Raw genomic sequence first — 22987 nt, 5'->3', positions numbered from 1 at the left:
AGCAATCAACAGAAAACATAATGTTTGCTGCCTGTGAGGTACAAACTGTTCTGGACCTGGGTCCATGTTCATAGCCCCAACAAGCAGTCAACATGGGTTACTACCTGCCAGTAGCACAACATATAAAATTGCTGCATAAGGGTGCTTGTATGAACTTGGGTAAGAGTCCTCATGTATGACATCATTTAAGCCATTTGTTGCTCTAAGACAGGATCAGATTTGAGTAAATGCATAAATGAATGGAGTAGAATTGGGTAGAATCCATAACAGCTTACTGAATGCAGTGACTGCATCATCATTTGAAATGGAATTCCCTTTATTTATATTTAATTATTCTCGATTAACTACATTTTTAGGCTGCCCAATAGCAAAAAAGTTCCCTGGCAAGCTTATAATAAATGTTAAAAACTTCAAATATACTACAGAATTAAACTGGCACAAAATAGGTTTCCAGCAAAACTCTTAATAGCTTTGGAAATTCAACAAGATCTTAAAACTTCAATAAATATACGTAATCACTAAAAGTTTTTTAAGATCACTATAGTCAAACCTGGGGAAATGAAAAGGTATGTACATGGTACCAAAAAACAAACAAACCATGAAGGCACAAGGCGAGGCGAGCCTTTGTGGGGACAATATTGCATGACCATGGTGCCATCACTGAAAAGGCCCTCTTCCAAGAAGCAACCTGCAACATTCTCTTTGGCAAGGCCTCCAGACAAGTGCCTCAGATGGAGATCTTAAGATCTGGGTAGGTATACTTTAGTCATTTACTTTAATTCAACCTTACCTGGGTAATGCAAGCTCCAGTGAAAGCAACGATCACAGCCACCACATTTACTGTGAGCTGGAACTGCAGGAACTTGGAAATACTGTCATAGACATTACGACCCCACATTACAGCTTTCACAATGCTGCTAAAGTTATCGTCGGTCAGGATAATATCTGAGGCTTCCTTTGCGACATCAGTTCCTGCAATACCCTGAAAAATGTAGAAGACATATCAAGAATAACTTACGGTACTAGAATGAGAAACAGTGTTTCAATAAGGAATAGCACTTTCAGAAGAGAGGTAACTTAAATTGGCTGTTAATAAATAAAACGAGTCAGGAGCCAAAGAACCATTAAACTGGTTAGCCTGGTCAAAACTTTAGGAGACTTTAGACTTGTTTTCTTCAACAGCAGTTTCTATGCTGGATAGATATTGAACCAATTTGGAAATGTTTTGAATAGCAGTTCGTAATATGGCAAATCTAAAATTCATTTAGATCTCAATATAGGAATTTGACATCACGCTGTCAATAGGCATACTTAAGACAATCAATTCAGCTGAAGTAATAGCAATACATCAACTGACAGATTGCCTACAAGCCTACTCCCAGGGAAATGATGGCACCAAAACAGCAGCAGACTTGGGTGTGAACAGTCTCATAAAATGGTGAATATATTTATCATTAGAGGGAGTTTCACGGAATATTTTACCCCACCCCAGCCCACCCCACTACTGAATGCGCTACTTCAACCCCAAAATTGAAACTATTGAATATTCTGGGCATTCCTAAAAAGGAGCATGTTCTTAAATGTACCATTGCAAAGCCAACATCAGCTTTCTTAAGTGCCGGTCCATCATTAGTTCCATCACCAGTCACTGCTACAACCTGCCTCTGCTCCACTTGAGTGCTGTCAATAATACCTGTAAAATATTGCAATGAATTTTAAGAAACTGTGTGGTTGCATGAAAGTATGGTGGATTAAAAAAAATTACAGTCTGATGCTGTAATCTGCATGTTCATATGGGAAGAAGCATCTTGACAGGTGGACAAACTTTTTACAAGCCTTAAAATTGTGTACATCAATCCACATGTTCCAGCATACCAATCTACTTGATTTAACTACATCGTACCTTTCATATAGCATCCTTTTCACACATAGCTCAATGTGCTACCCTATTTCTTCTTTCTTCCCCCTTATTAAGCGTTGTCTTCTCAATTCACCTTTGCTCTCTTTTCTTTCCTAGCTTCTAAGAACTGGTGGCACTTATAGAACGCGCTGCTGAAGTTAAATGTTAATCTCATTTCTAGGGTGCATACATTGCTACTGTGAGGGCAGAAGTGGTTTTCCAAAGTTATTATTTATATTGAATTGGAAAACTTTTTCAGCTGCAGCACCACATTCCCTTATGGGCAACCTTCCAGGGTGACATGCCAGTGGCAGGCAGGTCTAGAGGCAAGCATGGGTGGAGCAATGACTGTAAATTTACATTTGTATAGTAGGCCAGTTTCTATACATGCTCACACATCATTCTCTATCTTCCATCTAGGCATGCAATAGGCATTATCAGAGCTCACCTCTAGCCACCAGACCTGAAGGCCCATCCCCCTCAGTTTATATACATGAAAAGCCATTGTATAACAAATGGCTGAATGAATTATTACAATTACAGAACAATGAAATATGTTATATGAAAAAATATTAATCAGAATTTTATTTATTATTATTATTATTATTTAAACCAAACAGTCCAGTCCTTAAACTCTGAGTATTAATAGGTTTCAAATGCCTCACACCACCAGCATGATTTCACAAAATGTTATGGTGATGGTGTAACAAGCATTCAGATAAAGGTGCTCATTCCTGAGGTGCTCACTTGAGCTTAACATTTATTGAGGGATCCATTAAGCACTCCAATGATCCAGATAATACAAAGTTCATAAAAACCACACTGCTATTTATATGCAAACATTTAGTTGGAGGCTATATTGAGGTCAAAACTCATACAGATTTATTGGGATTTTGAGTATGTTCAAATTACAAATGTATCCATCTAACAGCAAATACTAAACACTGCTTTAAACATACTTTTGAGCCAAGATACCATTTTCAATATTTTATTAATTAAATATGGTAAGCAGACCATTTTACTCCTCAAAGAGGAATGAAAAGTTAACACCATTAATGATGAATGAAGGAGACCTTATATTATGCTAAATGTGGTGCCCCTCTGGCAACTGTGTATCATTAAATGTTCAATATAGAAGAAGAGTTGCTTTGTATCTTATATTTCTTTCAGCTCTAGAGTATTTCTTATGCATCAAAGCTGAGACCCTGGTTTGTCCTTCAGGAAAACACACATTCAGTCAAAGCTAGTTAATGTTTCAAATAATTTCATATTAACTTTGAAGGGACTACAGAAATACAAAAGCTAAAAAACCTCCCAAGCAAGTTCTTCTTCCACTACAGTGGCTATTTAACACACACACACACACAACCCCCTCCCCCCCCAAAAAATACTCCTTGTTCAGAGTCCTCACTGCAGCTCTAACTGTAGTTATATAGGACATTCAGGGCTGCTTTATTTCTGTCAGATTCATATCCTGCACATGTAAACAACCCTGTTATGATTCAAGTGTCTACAGTGCCTCAGCTTTGTTGACTGTGTTTTTTCTACAGAATAATTCATTTTACTCCCAGTCTATAATATCCAAATGAGCAATCCCAGAACATTTATTTACGTTGTTTTAGAATACATTTTGTTTTAAACTGACTACAAGACTACCTAGTCTAATCCTGAGAGATGCTGTGGGCACAAACACTTTAATTGGATTTCTGACATTAGAATGTTGGGCTTCTAGGAACATTCATCTGCGTATCTTCACAAGGATCATTTTACAGCAGACAGCTTGCTCCCTGGTTGCACGGAGAAATGAGAAAGCCACATACTAGACTTATTACTGGTAGTGCCAGTACTATGATTATCATTAATTTATAGAACACTATCAATGTATGGTGCACTTTACAAAGCAACATAAGCAATAAGGCAGATCAGCTGTGGGAAACACAACAAAGGAAGGGAGGGAGGAATTGAGAGACGTGAGGAAGAGGAAAAGAACACCAGGTATGCTGTTAACCTCCTTTACCTTCATTTTAGTTGGTAAGACTAAAAGGTTAAAGGAAATTCTTATCAAAAGAGTTAATGTTGCACTGTGTTGTTTTAAACAAAGTGTATTGATATGTAGGAAACTGTAGTGATATATTTTATTACTACTACTACTACGACTACTATTACAATTTGTTACCCACCCTTCTCTCTAGGTCTTAGGGTGAGTTACAATTAAAACACAACATTAATATTGAAACATGACATTAAAAACAGTTTAAAACAACTAAATCTACAGAATTATATATGTAGTCACAGAAGGGCATATATATATATATATATATATATGCTTTCGTAGATTTTCACGGGTACAGGAATGCAGGTTTTGGTGTCCTCGGGTGTCTTCCCGTGTAAAAGTTGGGGTGTCTAGGCGACGTTTCGACGAGGTCTCACTCGTCATCTTCAGGCTGGTGCTTTCGGCTTCTTGTTACTGGAACAGAGCGGGATCTCAATGTTTGAGTTCCTATAAATACTGTAGAGGGGGTGTGGTGTCTAGCCTCCAATGTTCTGGGCAGAGAGGAAGTTCCCAGGCTAGTGTGCCTTTTCTTCTTTTGTTCCTTAATTACTTGAGAGATACCTTGAGTGATTTCTTGAGTGATATCCTGAGTACCACTTAGGTGGGTCATTAGGTGTGGATTAGTTGCTAAAGTCTTTGTGTCTTGACCTCTTGAACTTTGTGAAGAGTTTTCCTGAGAAGATGGCTGTATTGCACTTAGTTGTGCTTTGGCTTGGCTTCGTGTATAGGGGCGAGCTGACACAAGCCACAAAACCACAGCTCGCCCCTATACACGAAGCCAAGCCAAAGCACAACTAAGTGCAATACAGCCATCTTCTCAGGAAAACTCTTCACAAAGTTCAAGAGGTCAAGACACAAAGACTTTAGCAACTAATCCACACCTAATGACCCACCTAAGTGGTACTCAGGATATCACTCAAGAAATCACTCAAGGTATCTCTCAAGTAATTAAGGAACAAAAGAAGAAAAGGCACACTAGCCTGGGAACTTCCTCTCTGCCCAGAACATTGGAGGCTAGACACCACACCCCCTCTACAGTATTTATAGGAACTCAAACATTGAGATCCCGCTCTGTTCCAGTAACAAGAAGCCGAAAGCACCAGCCTGAAGATGACGAGTGAGACCTCGTCGAAACGTCGCCTAGACACCCCAACTTTTACACGGGAAGACACCCGAGGACACCAAAACCTGCATATATATATATATATATATATATATATATATATATATATATATGCACATCAGTGGTGCTATATGTATATGGGTAAATTTGCATTCACCTTTGACTAAAGTGTGCTTATCAGTGGGAGATGAACGAGCAAGGACACGAAGTTTTGGCCATATCTTGTCAATGCGTTCCTGTTCAATCTGAAAGAAATAAGGATGATACATTTGTCAGTCTTTCAGAAACCTTTCCACCACCATGTACCCTTTAGAATAAATGTCACTTTAAGGTTAACTTGTTTCCCACCTGACATTGCTAATACTTAAACAACTACAAGGGCTTCCTAGGGTTTTCTGCGGCTCTTATCCTCTGCTATGCTGCACTCTCTGATTTATGATAGCCTATTAAAGAAATATTTGTTCCCCAATCAAATTACTATGCTCCATATTGCCATTTTCACCTGAGTAACAGTATAATGTCACTTTCAAGAAGTCATGTTGCTTTCGGTGCCTTTGCAAATATGTTTCTCACCTCTATCATCTGTCTTTCCTGAACCAGCTGCTGCATCAGCTCTTTATAAAGGAAAGAAACTTTTCATATTCTCACTAAATGTAAATGATTGAACACACAGTAAACAAGCACTGACATGCTTATATTACCACTTCTAAAAATATTAATGCACTTTAGGGACATAGTGAGGATACTGGGTTGTCGAGCATTTTTTGGCCAAAGTTGTTGAGCAAATCGGACATTTTAACTGATTATAGAAAATTCCACCCCGATGCTGTTTTCGACTGATGCATCCCAGATATATCTGGGAAATTCCGGACACATGGCAGCCCTAGCATATAACATATTTGAACAAGACAAAGACAGAAACATCCTGAATCCCTACAAACTGTACAGTCAGCAAAGCTGGTGCATGAAACACAGACATTGACTCAACTGGCATTCAAGGCTAATACAAACCATGAATTAGCACAAATATATAAGTGTGTAGGCTGCTTTGCTCCTCCTCTGGATCTGTTGCTGCTGTGCTTCTGTGAGCTAAGACTTGGCTTAGCATGTCATCTGAAACTGGGCTCATAGCTTATTTCCTCCAAACCATGAGCTCTGAACCAAGGACAAATCTCAACTTCAGCTCATGGTTTGTCTGTAGCAAGGCAAACCCAGTTTGGATGACATAGCAACACAGAAGGACCAGAGGAGGAGAAAAGTGGCCACGATCTGCTAGCTTTTTAAAGACATAAAATCTTTAAAAGAGTACCATCTCTCCCATTTGGAAAAAAGGAAGAACGTGAGGAACAGCGCAGCACAAGACAAATATGACAGGTTTTGTAACTATTTTATAGAATATTGTATGTTTTGTCCTGACATGACTTACATCTCCTTTCTCATTTCGGATCCTTCGGTTAAACTCTTTCCCCTCAATGCAGAGGAAATCTTCTCCAGGGTGAATTATCCCACACTTTATTGCAATAGCACGAGCTGTATTGATGTTGTCCCCTGTGACCATACGGACTGTAATTCCTGCTCGTTGACACTTTCTTATGGCTTCTGGGACCTAAAACAGTGAGATGTAATGGAGGGGGAAGTATCAAAAACAAGCTGATCCTGATCAGATTTTTATTATAGCAGCAAGAGTACTGTGAGACCAATAGAGATTGGTTTTCTAACAACTCCAAAAGAAGCATGATGGAGATATAGGGAACACAAGTAAGATCATTTCTTCCTACAACAACTTATACAAGAGACAAATTTGAAATCGTTATTAACTTAATGTTCCATCCAACCTGTTATGACTGTCCAATATGTTTTCCTGATGAAATATAGCGAAATATAATTACATGTGTAGAAACTGACCAAACTGACAGTTCAATCATACTTCAATACTAATGACAGGTTAGGTCTTGTGAGCAGCAGGCTGGCTTAGGGGATGTTTGGCAGGTCACATGGCACACATAGGTTTGTCCTCCCAACACTTTGCCGCTGCTCCCTGCTTATGGAATGGCCAACCCTAATAAGTTACTGCTTGCAGAATATGCTGTATTCCTGCTATTGGTTTAGGTGGTCATGCAACTCTTTTATAGGCATTAGAAACAACTAAAAACCTAATGAAACATTCCCAAAAGGGACTGAAAGCCTCTTATGCAGCTATGAATTGAAAATAAAATTCTGAAAGGTTCATAATGGAATACTACCCTAACAGCACCTAACAGTAGATATATATGTTACATTTCACAATTTTAAACCAGCAAATACAAATTCAGCACCGCCTTACCAGATTATCTGAGCTCAGCTATTCTAACAATAGCACCAAGGAGAAAAAGCAATGGGAATGCATGCTCTCTATCTATTCAGTGGCTTAAAAAAAATAAAAATCCCTTGCCAATACTAAAGTCATTATGAATAAGTTATAAGCCTACCAAAGATCACTCAAGGAGAATTTATATTTGAAAATCAGCATTATGTCCTGAAAGCACAGATATATTGCTAAAGCTCAACATAATCAATAGGCGGATGGCAGACTGCTTGGAAGCCCTACGTAAGCTGTTCCAAGCTACATGAAGGAAGAGTGTACTAGAGGCATTAGAGATAAACATAAATGTAGTAAATAAATAAGTACCAGTGGAACAGCTTAAGGAAGTTGTAGTACTTTCACAGCATGGATGTAATGGAATCAGTGCTCACATTCTGCTACATATCCACATTCAAGAAGTGTGGACGGGAATTAATAACTGGTAAAGGAAGTGCATTCTGTGCATAATCAGAATTAGGACTGATACGCTTGTGATACAATCTTGAGAAAAACCAAGTAAGAAATAGGACATTAGCATGAACTTTCACTAACATCTACTGTAGTGTGAGGCACCACACTATAGTTATTTATTAGAACATTTTCACCCACGTCTAAGCCCTCAAAGTTGCTAACAACCACAGCATATGACATAACATGATATGGCTGAGGTTAGGATATTGCTATGATATATTTTCTTTAAAAGTTAATGTATGAAAAGGTTCATAAAAAGGCAAACAAAAATGATCAAGGGGGTGGATTGCTTCCCCTTTGAGGAAAGACTGCAGTGTTTAGGACTTTTTATCTTAAGAGAAAAGACACGCAAATAGCGACATGATAGAAGTTTATAAAATTATACTTCACATGGAAAAAAATGGACAGAGAAAAGTTTTTATCCCTCTCCCATGGGCATACAATAAAGCCAAATGTTGGAAGATTCGGCATAAAAGAAAGCACCTATTTACACAGCACATAGTTAAACTATTGGACTCACTCCCAGAAAAGGTAATGATGGTCACCAACCTGGATAACTTTAAAAGAAGATTAGACAAATTCATTAAGAATAAGAATATCAACAGTCCAGTTTGCAGGCTTCCCACTGTGAGAACAGGATATTAGATGGGCCATTGGCATGATCTAGCAGGCTCATCTTAGGTTCTGCTTTAAACAAGAGAAATTAGAAGATGCTGAAGAACTAAGGCAGGCCAGGCTATAAACTCCTGTGTTTTTTTTTTAACTGTTCCTAATTCAGATTGTAAAATAATACTTTATGTACATAAAGTATACTTGCCTTGTTTTGGCATTGACAGATAGTGATTCCTAATTAAAGATCTAACTGAAATGATATAATTTTCTTTCCTTTGAAGAAATCATGGTGAATTTTAAACAATAAACAGGTTGCTCCACGACACACAAACTTATCTTCAAATCTTACTACTATACGAGATTGAAAACTAAAACGTCTCCCAATTTTGGGGACATATTAATTGCAAGACAACATGAAGAGAGATGCCTTATGAACTGCATGCTTCCAGTTTTAACTTTCATTTTACTATGATTTTTTCTAATCATTTAAACTAGCACAACCCATCAGCATCCACAACCCAGTTTAGAAACCTAAATAGCTTATATAAAACAACTGTTGATTAATTTTCCAAAAATACTTTTATGAAGTTGTGATCCAATGAGTAAACAGAGTATGCAGTAATGAGGCTTCTAGCAGAATTTTGTATGTTAAGATCTCCATAGAATATTGATGACTTTTTTTATATAAAAGACTGAGGAATGTAATTAACTGTGCTGAATTATCCCTCATGAAGCTCTGTTTAGGCGTTACAGCCTGAATAATACTAATGGTACACCAAGAACCCTTTCAAGGTACAACAGAGATCATTAGAACCACAGAACTGAACTTCTGTTAGCAAAGTAGTGCACTAAAAACATTTAATATATGTATATAGTTTTGACGTATGACATTCCATCAATCAATGACTACTGCTATTTAAAACCAAAGGCTCTGCAGACACAGCAGAACTCCATGCACACAGTGGTGCTCCTTCTTCCACTCCTGTGCCCTCCAGACCCCTGTGCACCCTCAAATTTTGGGGGCACATGGGGGAAACAGGTGTCCCGTTGTACCAGCAGAATGCTGCTCACACAGCATTGGATGTGATCCAAAATGTTTTCTTCTATAGAGTAACACAGAAAAGCCGAGAAATTCCTCTTTACATAAATTTGAGCAATCATAATGCCATCCTGGTGTATCACACCTCTCTCAATCCTTGTAAGGCTAATAATATCATGTGGAGAAGCAGCCACAATCCTATGCACAAGAGACATACAGACATGCAGACAAAGAAGCTAAGCCGTAGGGTGGCAGGGGCCAGTGTGGCTTCTACATAGAAGTCGCCAAAGTCACATTGAAAAGCTCTTCAGATTACGACACTTTGCCTGCAGATTTGTTGGCTTTCTTGAGTGCAATCCTATACGTGGCTACTTAAAAGCAAGCCCTACCAAGTTCAAGAAATTTTACTCCCAGGTCTATGATTGCTTTAGATGACAATGCTAGGCCCCAGAGGTGGGGTACCTCAGACCCAGGGACTGAATGAAGCCCTCCAGGCCTTTGTATCTGGTCTTCAGAGCTCCAGGCAGGGCACAACTTACTCCTCAGGTCACAACTCCCCCTGCTCAGTGATTTCCTTGAGTGCTTTTACCTGCCTGAAATGTGATCTTTAACTATGATAGTGCCTCTTGCTTGCTTAGATGGAAAGGCAGGTGGGGGGTGGGGGGGATGACAGAGTATGGAGAAACCTCCATCTTCTGTGTGACTGAAATATAGCCTACTGTACATGTTACACCAGTGTTGAAAGGTCTGCATTGGCTCCCTATTACCTACCAAGCCCAATTCAAGGTTTTGTTGTTGATATTTGAAGCCCTAAGCAACTTGGAGCCAAGATACTTTGCAGACTGCTTCTCCCGTACAGACCAATCTGTTCTTTAAGATCTCCCAAGGAGACCCTATTGGTTATTCAGTGACCAGAGGATTCTTCTTGGGATACCTTCCCTCAGGTAATTTGTGAGGCAGAGACAGTAATCACCTTTCTATAACTCTTTTTAAAAAATTACCCAAGTTTTCCTGCACTCTGATGCTTACCTTTTTACATTTGCTTTGTGCACAGCACAGTTTTATTTGTGATGTAGAGTTATGTTTCTATCTTGTTTTTTTAAATGATGTTGTAAAGGTAATTTTATTGAATGGTGTTTCATAGTGTAAACTTACTGTAAACTGCTTAGAGATTTTTAATATTTTAAGCAGTGCCTTTTAAAAACAGATAAACAATGACATCTGTTGTTCTGCCCACTTTTGCCTCTGGAACTACCCACCACTGGCATGCAGCCCCTGGAAGGCTTTCCACAGGGTAATGTGACCTTTGGGGTAAAAAAAGATTCACCACCCTTCTGTACACACTTAAGGGTAAAGGTAAAGGGACCCCTGACCATTAAGTCCAATCGTGACCGGCTCCGGGGTTGCGGCGCTCATCTCACTTTATTGGCCGAGGGAGCTGGTGTACAGCTTCCAGGTCATGTGGCCAGCATGACTAAGCCACTTCTGGTGAACCAGAGCAGCGCATGGAAACGCCGTTTACCTTCCCGCCGGAGTGGTACCTATTTATCTACTTGCACTTTGACGTGCTTTCAAACTGCTAGGTTGGCAGGAGCAGGGACCGAGCAACAGGAGCTCACCCCATCACAGGGATTCGAACCACCGACCTTCTGATCGGCAAGTCTTAGGCTCTGTGGTCCCACTTACCCACTTACCTGGAGACAAATCAATGGGGCTCACTTTTGAGTAACTCTGTATAAGATTGCACTTTTAAGTTTGCCACATTTTTAGATACTGTTGGAAATGCTGCATGGAAGACCAAAGTACATTGGCAGGTCTTAAGAATACAGCCATTTTACCACAGGGGAAAAATGAGGCATTGTCACTTGAGGCCTGCTAGGAAATAAACAGCCAAAGTTCTACCACACACAAAAAACGTGTACCAGAAATTCTTCTCAGCTTTCAGTTGGTCTCAGTCACTCACATAATTAATTTGACTTAGTAATGTTCCCCCGTGACTTTCTAAATATCAGCTCTGGATGCCCATGTGCAACAAACAACCATAATATGTTATTGTTTAATTTAAAAGAGATGAGAATCACCTTCCCACTATCCAAACAAATGTGGTTACCTCTTAAGCTGTTAAGAAAGAAAATCATGCCCAGGGGCATGTGGTACCAGGTGTGAAATCTCCAGAAATATCCCTACTAAAATCCAAAATAGGGTTTGTTTTCTTCAGAAAGTTGCATTCTGAAACAGAATGACTACCTGCATCATTTTGCCCCTTAGGGTAAAAAGCAGCTCAGAGGGCCCATTTCTATAAGAAAAGCAGTACTACACAGAGGAAAAGAAATGTGCCCCCTTCCAGTCAAACTGCAGCATCAAGGCAATTATGGGTTGAACAAATGTTTGCCGTGGGGCATTTTTGACAGATAGGTGGTGCCACCCACCTACAAATCACCTGATGTCATTATGATGCCAAGTGACAACTTCTTAAGCGCTTGTTGTCACTGAAGGCACACTGTCACCCTCAAGCAGCTGTCAGCAAGCCCCATTTAGCAAGGAATAATCAGGAGAGCACTTTAAACTTCTGATAGTTCCTTTGTACCATGTCTTTAATTGCTCCAGGTGTGGGGAAGGTGGACATAGTTTGAGGGAAATGGCCTTGTGAGCCAATTCGGACCCCTATCTAGATCTGTGCACTAGGAGTTCCCCATTGCTGTCCTAGATTCTAGGACTTACTTAATAGCTACTTAATAAAGTAGCCCCCTGCTGAAGAAGAAAGAGAATGTAGGAGGTGGCAGCACTGACATTCAGCAGCAATAAGAAATATTTTTGTTATTTTTTGTCTTATTCATGCATGTTTTCTACCAAACGTAACTGCAAGTCTTTTAACTCAGACAATTCCTACACATTTCTAATGATTTTAACCACACTGGTCCAAAAATAAATAGAACAGGCTGTGAGATTACTACAAAGTGAAAATCACCAGAGCTACATTGGGAGCAGCTTGTTAGGAGTGACCGGGCTTATGAAGTGGCTGCCACACAACTGTGTTTCATGTGACAACTAGCACATTGCTTCTTCTTCTTTTAAATGAATAAGGTATTACAACTATTTTATTTCACTATCCAAAGGACTGCTTTTGTATTCTATTGTCACAACACAGAGACCCATTTCTAGAGAAAGCACAGGCTGTTTTTAAACACCATCTTGGCTTTCACGTTGAAGCTGCATGTATACTTTCAGAAAAGTAAGCTGTCCGCCTGTCTGCCTATGTCTGTTTCTAAAATCTCTAAGCAGTGTGCAAAAATACAAACATAAAAACACGAAAGTAGTGTAATAAAAATGCAGATTAAAAAAACAACCTAGTAATAACAGCATCCAACATTATGGGTCAGGGACTGATTTTTAATGCAGAATTCCTAACCCTATTTAATTTCTATGCAAATTTCTCTTAGTTCCTCTTGCCCAGTCGGCCAACTTTCACTGCCACCAAATACTGAAGATGACTGCTCATTGTCTTATGAGCCAGGTTTTCCAGCAGTTACCTCTCTGGTCAGATCCAGAAGCTCCTTATTGAACTCTTCCTCACTGCTCAGTGCCCTTAGATAGCCTTTCTGTCAATCTTCAGCTTAAGCCAGTGATTCAGCTCTTTTTAGGCAGACTATACTACTAGGCTTCCCCTAGCCTCAATAAGTCTCTTGCCCATACTGCTTTTCCTTCTGCTCCAGACCCCAGCCTTCTTCCTTCTGCCGCCTCCTCCTTCTCAGCAGTTTCCTTCAGTCACACACTCTCCCAATACAGTAGCCTATTGATGCTCTGGTCAGCCTACACTTCAACCAATGATATTTAAGCAGCAAAAATTGTCATTGTCCCCTCATCAGACCACTTTTCCTGTGATCAAGAATTTCTATCCATCAAGCCAATCCAAAATTCACTTTTATAATCCTCTAACCCAGTATAAGGGGGACGCAGGTGGCGCTGTGGGTTAAAGCCTCAGCGCCTAGGACTTGCCGATCGAAAGGTCGGCGGTTCGAATCCCTGCGGCGGGGTGCGCTCCCGCTGCTCGATCCAAGCGCCTGCCAACCTAGCAGTTCGAAAGCACCTCCGGGTGCAAGTAGATAAATAGGGACCGCTTACCAGCGGGAAGGTAAACGGTGTTTCCGTGTGCTGCTCTGGCTCACCAGATGCAGCTTTGTCATGCATGCCACGTGACCTGGAAGTGTCTCCGGACAGCGCTGGCCCCTGGCCTCTTAAGTGAGATGGGCGCACAACCCCAGAGTCTGTCAAGACTGGCCCGTACGGGCAGGGGTACCTTTACCTTTACCTTTTAACCCAGTATAAAAAGAACCTAGCTTTTACCAGTCCTGTCTTATATAATTAATAGCCAATGGTCAGCTCCCAATGGATACACTGTAATTTAACCTGAACCCTTCTATTACCTTCATATAAAACAAACTTTGTCCCTATAAACAAACTGCAAAATGTGATTTCTCCACATAGGTGCTGCTCACTATGGTGGTTACCTAGGCCTCCAGTAACAAAGATGGATCTATCAGTACCCCAAAATTCAAAAGGCTTCCTTCAGAGTCAGTAAAACCCTATCCAGAACTGGTAAAATCCCATGGGGACACTCATGCACAGAGTCTCCATTTTACCAATCCGCAGCTTAGCAGTGCATCCAGGGACCAATTAAGAACAATCACAGTGTCTTCTGCTTCAGACTGTAATGGCAAGATAGAGCTGGGTGTCATTAGCATGCTGACATTAGGAGAGCAAATATTCTAACAACTGCTTCCAGCAGTTTTGTATCAATATTAAACAGCATTGGGAACAAAATAGTGCTCTGTGGCATCCCACAGCACAGCTACCAGAAGGTGGACACATAAAAACCAATGCTATTCTTTGAACCCAACGCTGTAAGTAGGAATGGAAAGACTGCAAAACAGCAACTGACAGAAATGGTCCAGGAGGATACAGTGGTAAACAGTACTGAATTAGCTTGCTGAAGTGCCCTTTGGATCACATCTTGAAGCAACTAAACTGTTGGGAGGATGAAATTAGGAGCTCCATAATTTTTTTTAAAAAGTTATCAATTTAAAAAACAATATTTTTATTTCAAACTGCCATGCAACATTTCATCCAGTGAACAAGCTATTTAGTGAATGAGCCAAAACCTGTTTGGAGTGGAAGACATTTCATCTAGATATACCAGACACATAATGGAATGGAAAAACAAGTCATGTAGCCCTTTTATAACCACCTACTGTTTGTTAATACATTATCAGTAATGATACCAAAAATCATCATAGCAAGTGTACCCATTCATGTCTTGTAATAAACAAGCTCCCCAAGTGAACATACAGTGGTACCTCAGGTTAAGTACTTAATTCGTTCCAGAGGTCCGTACTTAACCTGAAACTGTTCTTAACCTGAAGCACCACTTTAGCTAATGGGGCTTCCTGCTGCTGCTTCGCCGCCAGAGCCCGATTTCTGTTCTCATCCTGAAGCAAAGTTCTTAACCTGAAGCACTATTTCTGGGTTAGCGGAGTCTGTACCTGAAGCATATGTAACCTGAAGAGTACCACGGTATTGTTATCAGTTTAGGGTTGAGAGATGAGAGGTTTGGGGACAGGGATGTGACCTGGAGGAAGAGCAGCAAGCAGAGAGAGAGAGAGCCATCGTGGATCTCTGCTTGAATCCAAGGCTATGGCTATGGGAGAAACAAAACCCTCATGGGGTGTTAAGGCTGTGGACCCCTCCACTGTAGGCTTAGGTTGTATATGTGTGTAAAGAAACCAAATATCATTAAGACACCACAGTGTCTGCTGTGCCTCATTTCCAAAAGGAAACATGAACCCTGGGGTAGCACCTGGAACCTCTGAAATCTCGCACCACTTGGAGATTGGAGTGTCGTGCAACAATATATAAACAGTGCATCAAAGGATGAGTCTTCTGGTACTACTCTCAAACCTGCTAAAATATGTGTGTTTGTGTGTGTGTTTTAAAAAGAAACTTCTCTATGTGCAGACTTGCTTGGACCTATTTCTACCTACCAATTCCTTCTTCCTCATACTAGCTGCAGTCCTCAACAGCACACTGACCATTCCACAGGGTTCCCCAGACCTCAGAAGTAAAATGGGTATGTACAATGAACGGAAGCAAAAAATGGGAGGTGGGAATGTTGCATGAATGGGCCTCTTTTGATACAACATGGTGTATTTTTGGTCACACTGCAGTACAAAGAATTGCTTTCAAAAACTGAACTGTAGGAAGTACATTTTTATAATAATAATAATAATAATAATAATAATAATAATGTGAGTGCTTTAACATTCTACGCCTAAAACCTATTTGGAAATTAGTATTATTAGTTCATGGAACTTAATTCAAATGAGGATGGTTTAGGAGGATCGGGGCTTAAGTTTAGCATACCTCTGGTCTTACAGGGTCTTCTATGCCAACCACACAAATGCAGGTCAGGTCAGATAGAATGTCGTTCTCATCCTCCCAGTCTGGTTCAGGGCTGCTGGGGAAGTCTCGATAAGCAACACAGATAGTTCTCAATCCATCACAGGCCATAGGTTCAATCACTTTCTTTACCATCTCATCCCGATCACGAGGTCTGAAGATGCGAGGCTCGCCAGCTGCATTAAGAATCTTAGAACACCTGGAAGGAAAGGATACCAGCAGCAATTCTACAGTTCAGAAACAATTTACTAGAGACCAAGAATAAAGATTTCAACATGCCTGAGATATAGCATTAATTTTAATAAGTAGCAAATTGATTGGTACCTTCCTAAGCCGAATGGGTGATGAAATTCTAGTTAGATCTATCGGTGGAAATAACAAATTATAACATCTCTTTGTTGGCAAAAAAATAATAAATGTTAGAACAAAGACAGAGAAGAAGCCTTGAATGCATAACAAAGGTAGTCTGAATAATGTGAGGGGGTTCAGTGTTTAAAAATCATTGGTCTTGAACCTAGAAGAACTGAATTTAAGTTTAACAAGCCCTGAATCAGACTTTTAGCAAGCCACTCATAGTAAGCCAATTAGTAACAGTGAGAACTATTGTCCACCTCATCCATTCATGATAAATAATACACACTTTGAAATGTGCTGCTGTTATTCTTAAAATACCGTATTTTTCACTCCATAAGACACACTTTTCCCCTCTTAAAATCTAAGGGGAAATGTCTGTGCATGTTATGGAGCGAATTTGTGGTCCCTGGGGCTGGGGGGGGGGGACCCGGGCTTCCCCTGCCAGCCCCAACCTGCTCTTTGGGGCTGGCAGTGGGGGAAACCAGGGCTTCCCCTGCCAGCCCCGACAAGCTCCTGAGCAGCTCTGGGGTAGTCCACGAAGCCTCCGCAGGGCAGCGGGGAGCCTTCATCCCACTGCCCTGGGGAGGCTTCGCGCGGCTATCCCTGGCTTTTGTGGGAGGTGGGGAAAGGGACAGAGCAAGGCTCTCTCACTTCCCCCACCTCCCACAAAAGCCCCCAAGAGCCACATATTTTTTTTCTTGAATTCCCCCCCCCCCAAAAAAAAGTAGGTGCGCCTTATGGTCAGGTGCGCCTTATGGAGCGAAAAATACGGTAATTCAATTCAATCAATTAATCTATACTTTTTCCTGGAAGCAGAAAAATAACAATTTACTTTGTGGTAAATAAGATAAAAGGACATGTGCCACGTCTGCCAGGAATTTCTTCTACCTCTCACTTAAATGAATGTCAGCTATGCATACACAGAAGTGCTCTTCCTTAGCTCCCATTCATTTCCATGGGACTTATTTAGGAATCACCTAATACATGGCATCTCACAGGAGAGGCACTTGATAATGTAAAAACATGTTCCATTGTCTTGCTGTACATTTAAGGTCTCTGTGTGCGCATCTGTCAATCTGTGTTAGTAAGATTTAAACTAACCAAATAATGAGAACTGGATCGCGTGCATACCCAAATTTAGTGACGTGTTCAAAGCAAATATTAAGTACATACTTCTTTAGGACAATTTCAGAAGCTCCTTTGCTGTACATTCGGAAACTTTCATCTGGCATTTTGATGACAGTACTCATTGATTTTCTCACAGAGTTAAATGTGTACACTTTGTAGAGCTTCTCTTCAGGCATTTGATTCCGGGCAGGCTGGTAATCCTGCTTTAGGTCCAAGACAAACCCCAGCAATCCACACTCTGTCTTGTTGCCAACCTGGCGAGGTAGACCACCATCCTTGTCTGGTGGCTAAGGAGAAAGAAAGAATTGGGATTTCAAACTTTCCTTCATGTCCCCACAGCATAAAGATCTTACATAAAGCCACACTATGCATGTGCAGCTTTCCCTCCGATATTTCCCTTTTTTATTTTTTAGTAAAGCAGCAGAAGTCTGAGATCTTGATTGGAGCACTTGTAGAGGGCCAGGTCAGCTGCCTAACCTTTCCTCTCAGGCAGACTTTCTAGTCAAAATTTTCCCGGATGCTGCTTTCCACCGTGTGGACAGGGTGTAGACAAGAGCAGTCTGTCCCCCACTCCAGTTTTGTGCTCCCAACTGTAGGCTTCTGCAGCCCATTGAAAACGAAAAAAGGTAAGAGCAAAATATGTGTAACTTGTCATCTGCGTCTTACTCTGGGAATCTTAACTTACCACACAAATTCAAATAAATAAAGACATTTCACCCTCTCCCTTTCCTTGCATAATGCAAAGCGGCCATCAAAATAATAATAAAAATCAAATTTTTAAAAAATTGCACATCCAGATAACATGTTAAAAATAACATGTTACTTCTATTGCAATTCTATTTAACAGTGACCCTTAATATTAACAGAATGAAAGAGAGCTTATCTACTGTGTTTGTTAAAAACATGAGCTTTGAACTGCAAGTTCTCTGTTGAAACCCTATTATAGTGATGGGTGGAGTCACTGGATTTGAGGAAAGCCATTATTTCTTGGTCTGAGCTCTCCATCTGGGGATAATAACGAGCATGAGTAAGGTTATTATTGATTCATTCATTCACCTTGCACCGTAAAGGTATCAAGGTAATTTACATCAATACAAGGAAGTAAATTGTATTCAAGAAAACGTAACAAAACCCTTGATGTGACCATCTTGGAATTTTGTACACATTGAGTACTTAGGCAACAGTCCCCCCATATTAATCGCCTTTCCTACTCTTCAGCAACTTAAAAAAGGCTATAAAATTCATTCAAAATAAATGTATTTTCCTCCGATAATATGTTTTAACCATCATGACAAATAATTTCTAAAAGAATTTTAGAACTGTAACTTCTTAACAAAAGAATAAAAAGTGTGACCCCACAAGGCCAGTGACTCAGCTACATAACTAAAGAAAAAGCATTTTATATGTGTTATAATACTGTGACACCAGACGGCGCTGTGGAGTTCCGTCTTTCACCAACGTGATTTTGCACTTTGAGGTTTACAATGCGTTTTTCTGAAACACTTTTTTGATGTGTCTAGATCCAGCCCAGGTCTGACCTAACCATAATCTAAATAATTGTTTGCATCCACCAACATATTTACTCTATGCAGTCTTGTCCTCCTCCCCAATTGGGACAGGCATTTCTGCTGTGGTTTAAAGTAAGTTTTAATAAAAGATACTCATTGTTTTGTGTGTACATGAGTAAATGTAAGTATAAATAAGAAAAGACAATAATTTTCAGAAGAGGTCTTAAATTCTGTGAGACCTGCTAGAACAGCTGCAGATCCCCCAATCTCACCATGATGTAATAAAATAAAGCATACGGTGGCGAGAATTGGCAGTGACATTTCCTCTCCTGGAATGCTTCAGCACAAACCATCTGATTGCCAAGCCAGTTTCCTTGCAGACTACTGTCCGCAATCTGTAGTGAGAACGAATCTGCTTTACACTTTAAAATGAAATTATTTTAGGCTGTTTCATGTTTATTAACTCTCAAAATTAAAGCAAATAGATAAAAGAAATTTAACTCTGCTACAATGAAAGCTATTATTTTATTTCCACCTGCAATTTCTGCTATGCTAATCATACCATCAATCTTTTCTTGCAGGCTGAGTATCAGCTGTACCAGAATGCCATGGTGGCTGACTGCCCCGGGTCTAAAGTGTACAACAATCAAAGTTTTTATTATTATTATTATTTGTATACACCATCCAAATTAAAATAAAGTCTTTGTAACCAAGTATTTGCAGATGCCAAATAAACTCAAACTAAAAAAATGAAAAGAAATATGGATCTAAACTGAGGCTGAAACATGAAACAATGTAAAAACAAAGTTACCTGGAATTTTTGGAAATAATTGTTTAGAAAACTTTCCTAACCATAAAACCTGATCAGAAGAGTTATGTGAGACAATGAAGTTGTGCATTCAGATCAGGCTGTTGAACTCGCGATAACTGTGATAACTTCTCTCATTTGCCTAAATATACAATAATCCACTATTCCTTTTTAAAATCTTAGTTTAGTTCAATGTTGTAAAACAACTAATATTTCATATCCCTAAGTAAATATATTGCTCTCATCCTCACACATATACTCATACACACAGCTTAGTCCTACACATAATATATATATTTACTGCAAACACACACAACCCCCAAAGAATCCTGAGAACTGTAAGGCTTTATCTCCCCCTCAGAGCTACAATTCCCAGCACACTTAACAAACTATACATCTCACTAGATGCCACTGATGAAGCCTAAATAAATAAATAAATAAATAAAATTTATTTATACCCCAGGGACGCAGGTGGCGCTGTGGGTTAAAGCCTCAGCGCCTAGGACTTGCCGATCGAAAGGTCGGCGGTTCGAATCCCTGCGGCGGGGTGCGCTCCCGCTGCTCGGTCCCAGCGCCTGCCAACCTAGCAGTTCGAAAGCACCTCCGGGTGCAAGTAGATAAATAGGGATCGCTTACCAGCGGGAAGGTAAACGGCGTTTCCGTGTGTGGCTCTGGCTCGCCAGAGCAGCGATGTCACGCTGGCCACGTGACCCGGAAGTGTCTCCGGACAGCGCTGGCCCCTGGCCTCTTAAGTGAGATGGGCGCACAACCCCAGAGTCTGTCAAGACTGGCCCGTACGGGCAGGGGTACCTTTACCTTTACCTTTATTTATACCCCGCCCATCTGGCTGGGCTTCCCCAGCCACTCTGGGCGGCTTCAAAAAAAAATTTAAAATACTGTGATACATTAAACATTAAAAGCTTCCCTAAACAATCAGCTTATGCCTGCCCCAGTCACAAATCCAGCAAAGCAGGGCATTTGAAAATTCTATTTAGATCATGGGCAAATAGATGATTGGCTCTCTACATACTTGCAAGCCCAGTATAGTATGGTATCATTTTATACCCAATAGTTTAGGTTCACTCTTTGAGTAGATGTGAAAACAACACTATTTACTTTTTGTATTTGAAGCCACATGTATTTAAATGGGGGAATCTTATGTGGCCAATGGAGACATGGGGAAAAGTCCCATTACAGTAGCAGGATTCATTGTGCTGACCTCTGCTTGTGGAACAGATTAGCTGAATTCTGCCCTTAATGTTTGCTTTATTTTTTAACTGCTTATGCATTTTATTTACAGTCAAGTAGTATGTAAATTTTGTTAAATATCACTAGAGAAACTGAAGTGGGAAATGAGCAAGCATGGAATTTACTTGGGAGGATGTTACAGATGCTTTTTGGCATCTATGGGCTGCAGTTCCTGCAGTATGCCATACTGTGACTGCTTAAGTAATAAAGAAGCTTAGCTTGCCTTCTCATCCACCTCCTATGCCCAGAGCAGGGGAGGAAAAGGAAGTCTGTTTGCTACTGTAAACTGGCTTGTTAGTTTCCAAGAAAAGGTGCAGAAGAGAAAGCAAGCTAAACAGGCAAAGGCTGTGTGGGAAACTGGGTTGTTCTTCCCCTTTTATCATAGTGATTTGACCTCTACCTGTAGACAAAAGGAGATGCTATTCAGATGTTTTGATTGTCTTCACCGGCATCTTGAAATAATATGATATGTTTCAATAGATATGTTACACATCAGTCACTAAATAGTCTACAGCTCACATGTATATGTCTGCAGGACAAAGAAAGCAGGAGGCTATAAGAAACTCTGCTACTATAGTAAGATTATAAATAGGCCTAAAATTTATTGAATTACATGGGCTTCCCAGAGGCCCAATAGTAAGTCAAAGCTACATTAAGTAGAAACAAAATAAAATATAGACATTTCTAGCTATAATGCCTTCAAGGTTTCACAGTGCTCTTAGGATTCAGAAAACAGAAGAGTAATTTTTATTTTTTAAAGTACATATACTGGCCAAAATGACGGGAAGAATCCGAGAACAGTGGGACCAGAAGTTCATCAAGGACTGGACTAAATTTGTAAATTATTTGAAAGACAATTGTATTCAATCAAACACGTTGGTAGGATTTCAAGAAGCTTTTAAGGAAAGGTATAAAAATCACTGCAGAGAAGAATAAGAAAATATGATGCTCTGATGTTTTTGATTTTAAAGCAATGGTTAAGTAGTGAAAATGCAGAAATTTGAAATGAAAGATAGAAAATCACAAGGAAGGTTTGAAGGAAGTCATGGCCCTAAAAAGCCAAAATGTATAATATGAGGGGAGAGATTGTAATGGAAATCATTATTGTAAAATTAATAAACATGATATGGCAAAATAAATAAACAGAACTCTCAACTACAGATTCTTCTTGAAACTATTCTTCTAGCCACACAACGAATAAATAGTTCCAACCGATTCCTCTTTAAGCAAAATGGAATACAAAAACAGTATGATCATTATTCATCTAGTTCAAGGGGTAGGGATCTGATGCAGCCCTGCAGTTATTCTATACAGCCCTTAGGACTCTGATTAGGCCACACCCACCTTTCACCTGCCCCGTTCCATGCCATTGTTGAGTGCTTTTTGCCTGGCTGGATATCTGTTTCTGAACTGTGAAAATGCATCTTGCTTGTCTGGATAGACAGTGTGTGTGTGTGTGTGTGTGTGTGTGTGTGTGTGTGTGTTCATATTTACTAGCCAGCATAAAGTAAGCCATTTTATCTTAGCCTCAATCCCCTCATGTGCAATAAGAAGGATAATAATACTGATTTAGTTGTTAGGATTACAAGTAAGTAGTGCATGCGAAACACTTTGAACAGTGGAAAGTACTGTGCAAATGTCATCCTCATCATTATCATTATTTATTACTATATGAACACTGACTTGCTTGAATTATGCAATAGTGATCTGGCTGTCTACAGGGACAAAAAATGTGAAAGATAAGTTAATAGACTTTGGGGGCCTTTTGACATTCCTTATAAGTCCACTTCTTACCTAAAAATATCAACTTCATGAAAATTTGGCATGGCACATGTAAGCTACAAAACAGAATAGTTTTCGAAACATTTCTTTTAAAACCACAAAGCATATAGATGTAGATTTTTCAAGTTATTCTTACTTTCGCCAAACCTTCACACGACAACATTTTT

General features: G+C 39.9%; 1 protein-coding gene across 22 annotated transcripts in view; it reads right to left on the bottom strand.

The window, feature by feature from the left end:
• Positions 1-22987, bottom strand: part of ATP2B2 (ATPase plasma membrane Ca2+ transporting 2) — a 372922-nt gene that overhangs the window by 36417 nt on the left and 313518 nt on the right. For all 22 annotated transcript variants that reach the window (XR_014561209.1, XM_083726734.1, XM_083726721.1 and 19 more), the window contains 6 exons: positions 17520-17761; positions 15957-16191; positions 6503-6682; positions 5234-5321; positions 1587-1693; positions 791-982 (listed from right to left, as the gene is read on the bottom strand). Coding sequence is in view for 21 of the 22 variants with exons in the window: in XM_083726734.1 (XP_083582860.1) it covers positions 791-982; positions 1587-1693; positions 5234-5321; positions 6503-6682; positions 15957-16191; positions 17520-17761 (1044 nt within the window). In the remaining variant the exon portion in view is untranslated. The remainder of the gene's footprint in view (positions 1-790; positions 983-1586; positions 1694-5233; positions 5322-6502; positions 6683-15956; positions 16192-17519; positions 17762-22987) is intronic.

Source organism: Podarcis gaigeae (genome assembly GCF_964106915.1).
Source record: "Podarcis gaigeae genome assembly, chromosome: 2".
Lineage (NCBI taxonomy): Eukaryota > Metazoa > Chordata > Lepidosauria > Squamata > Lacertidae > Podarcis > Podarcis gaigeae.
This window is presented reverse-complemented; position numbering and strand designations above follow the sequence as displayed.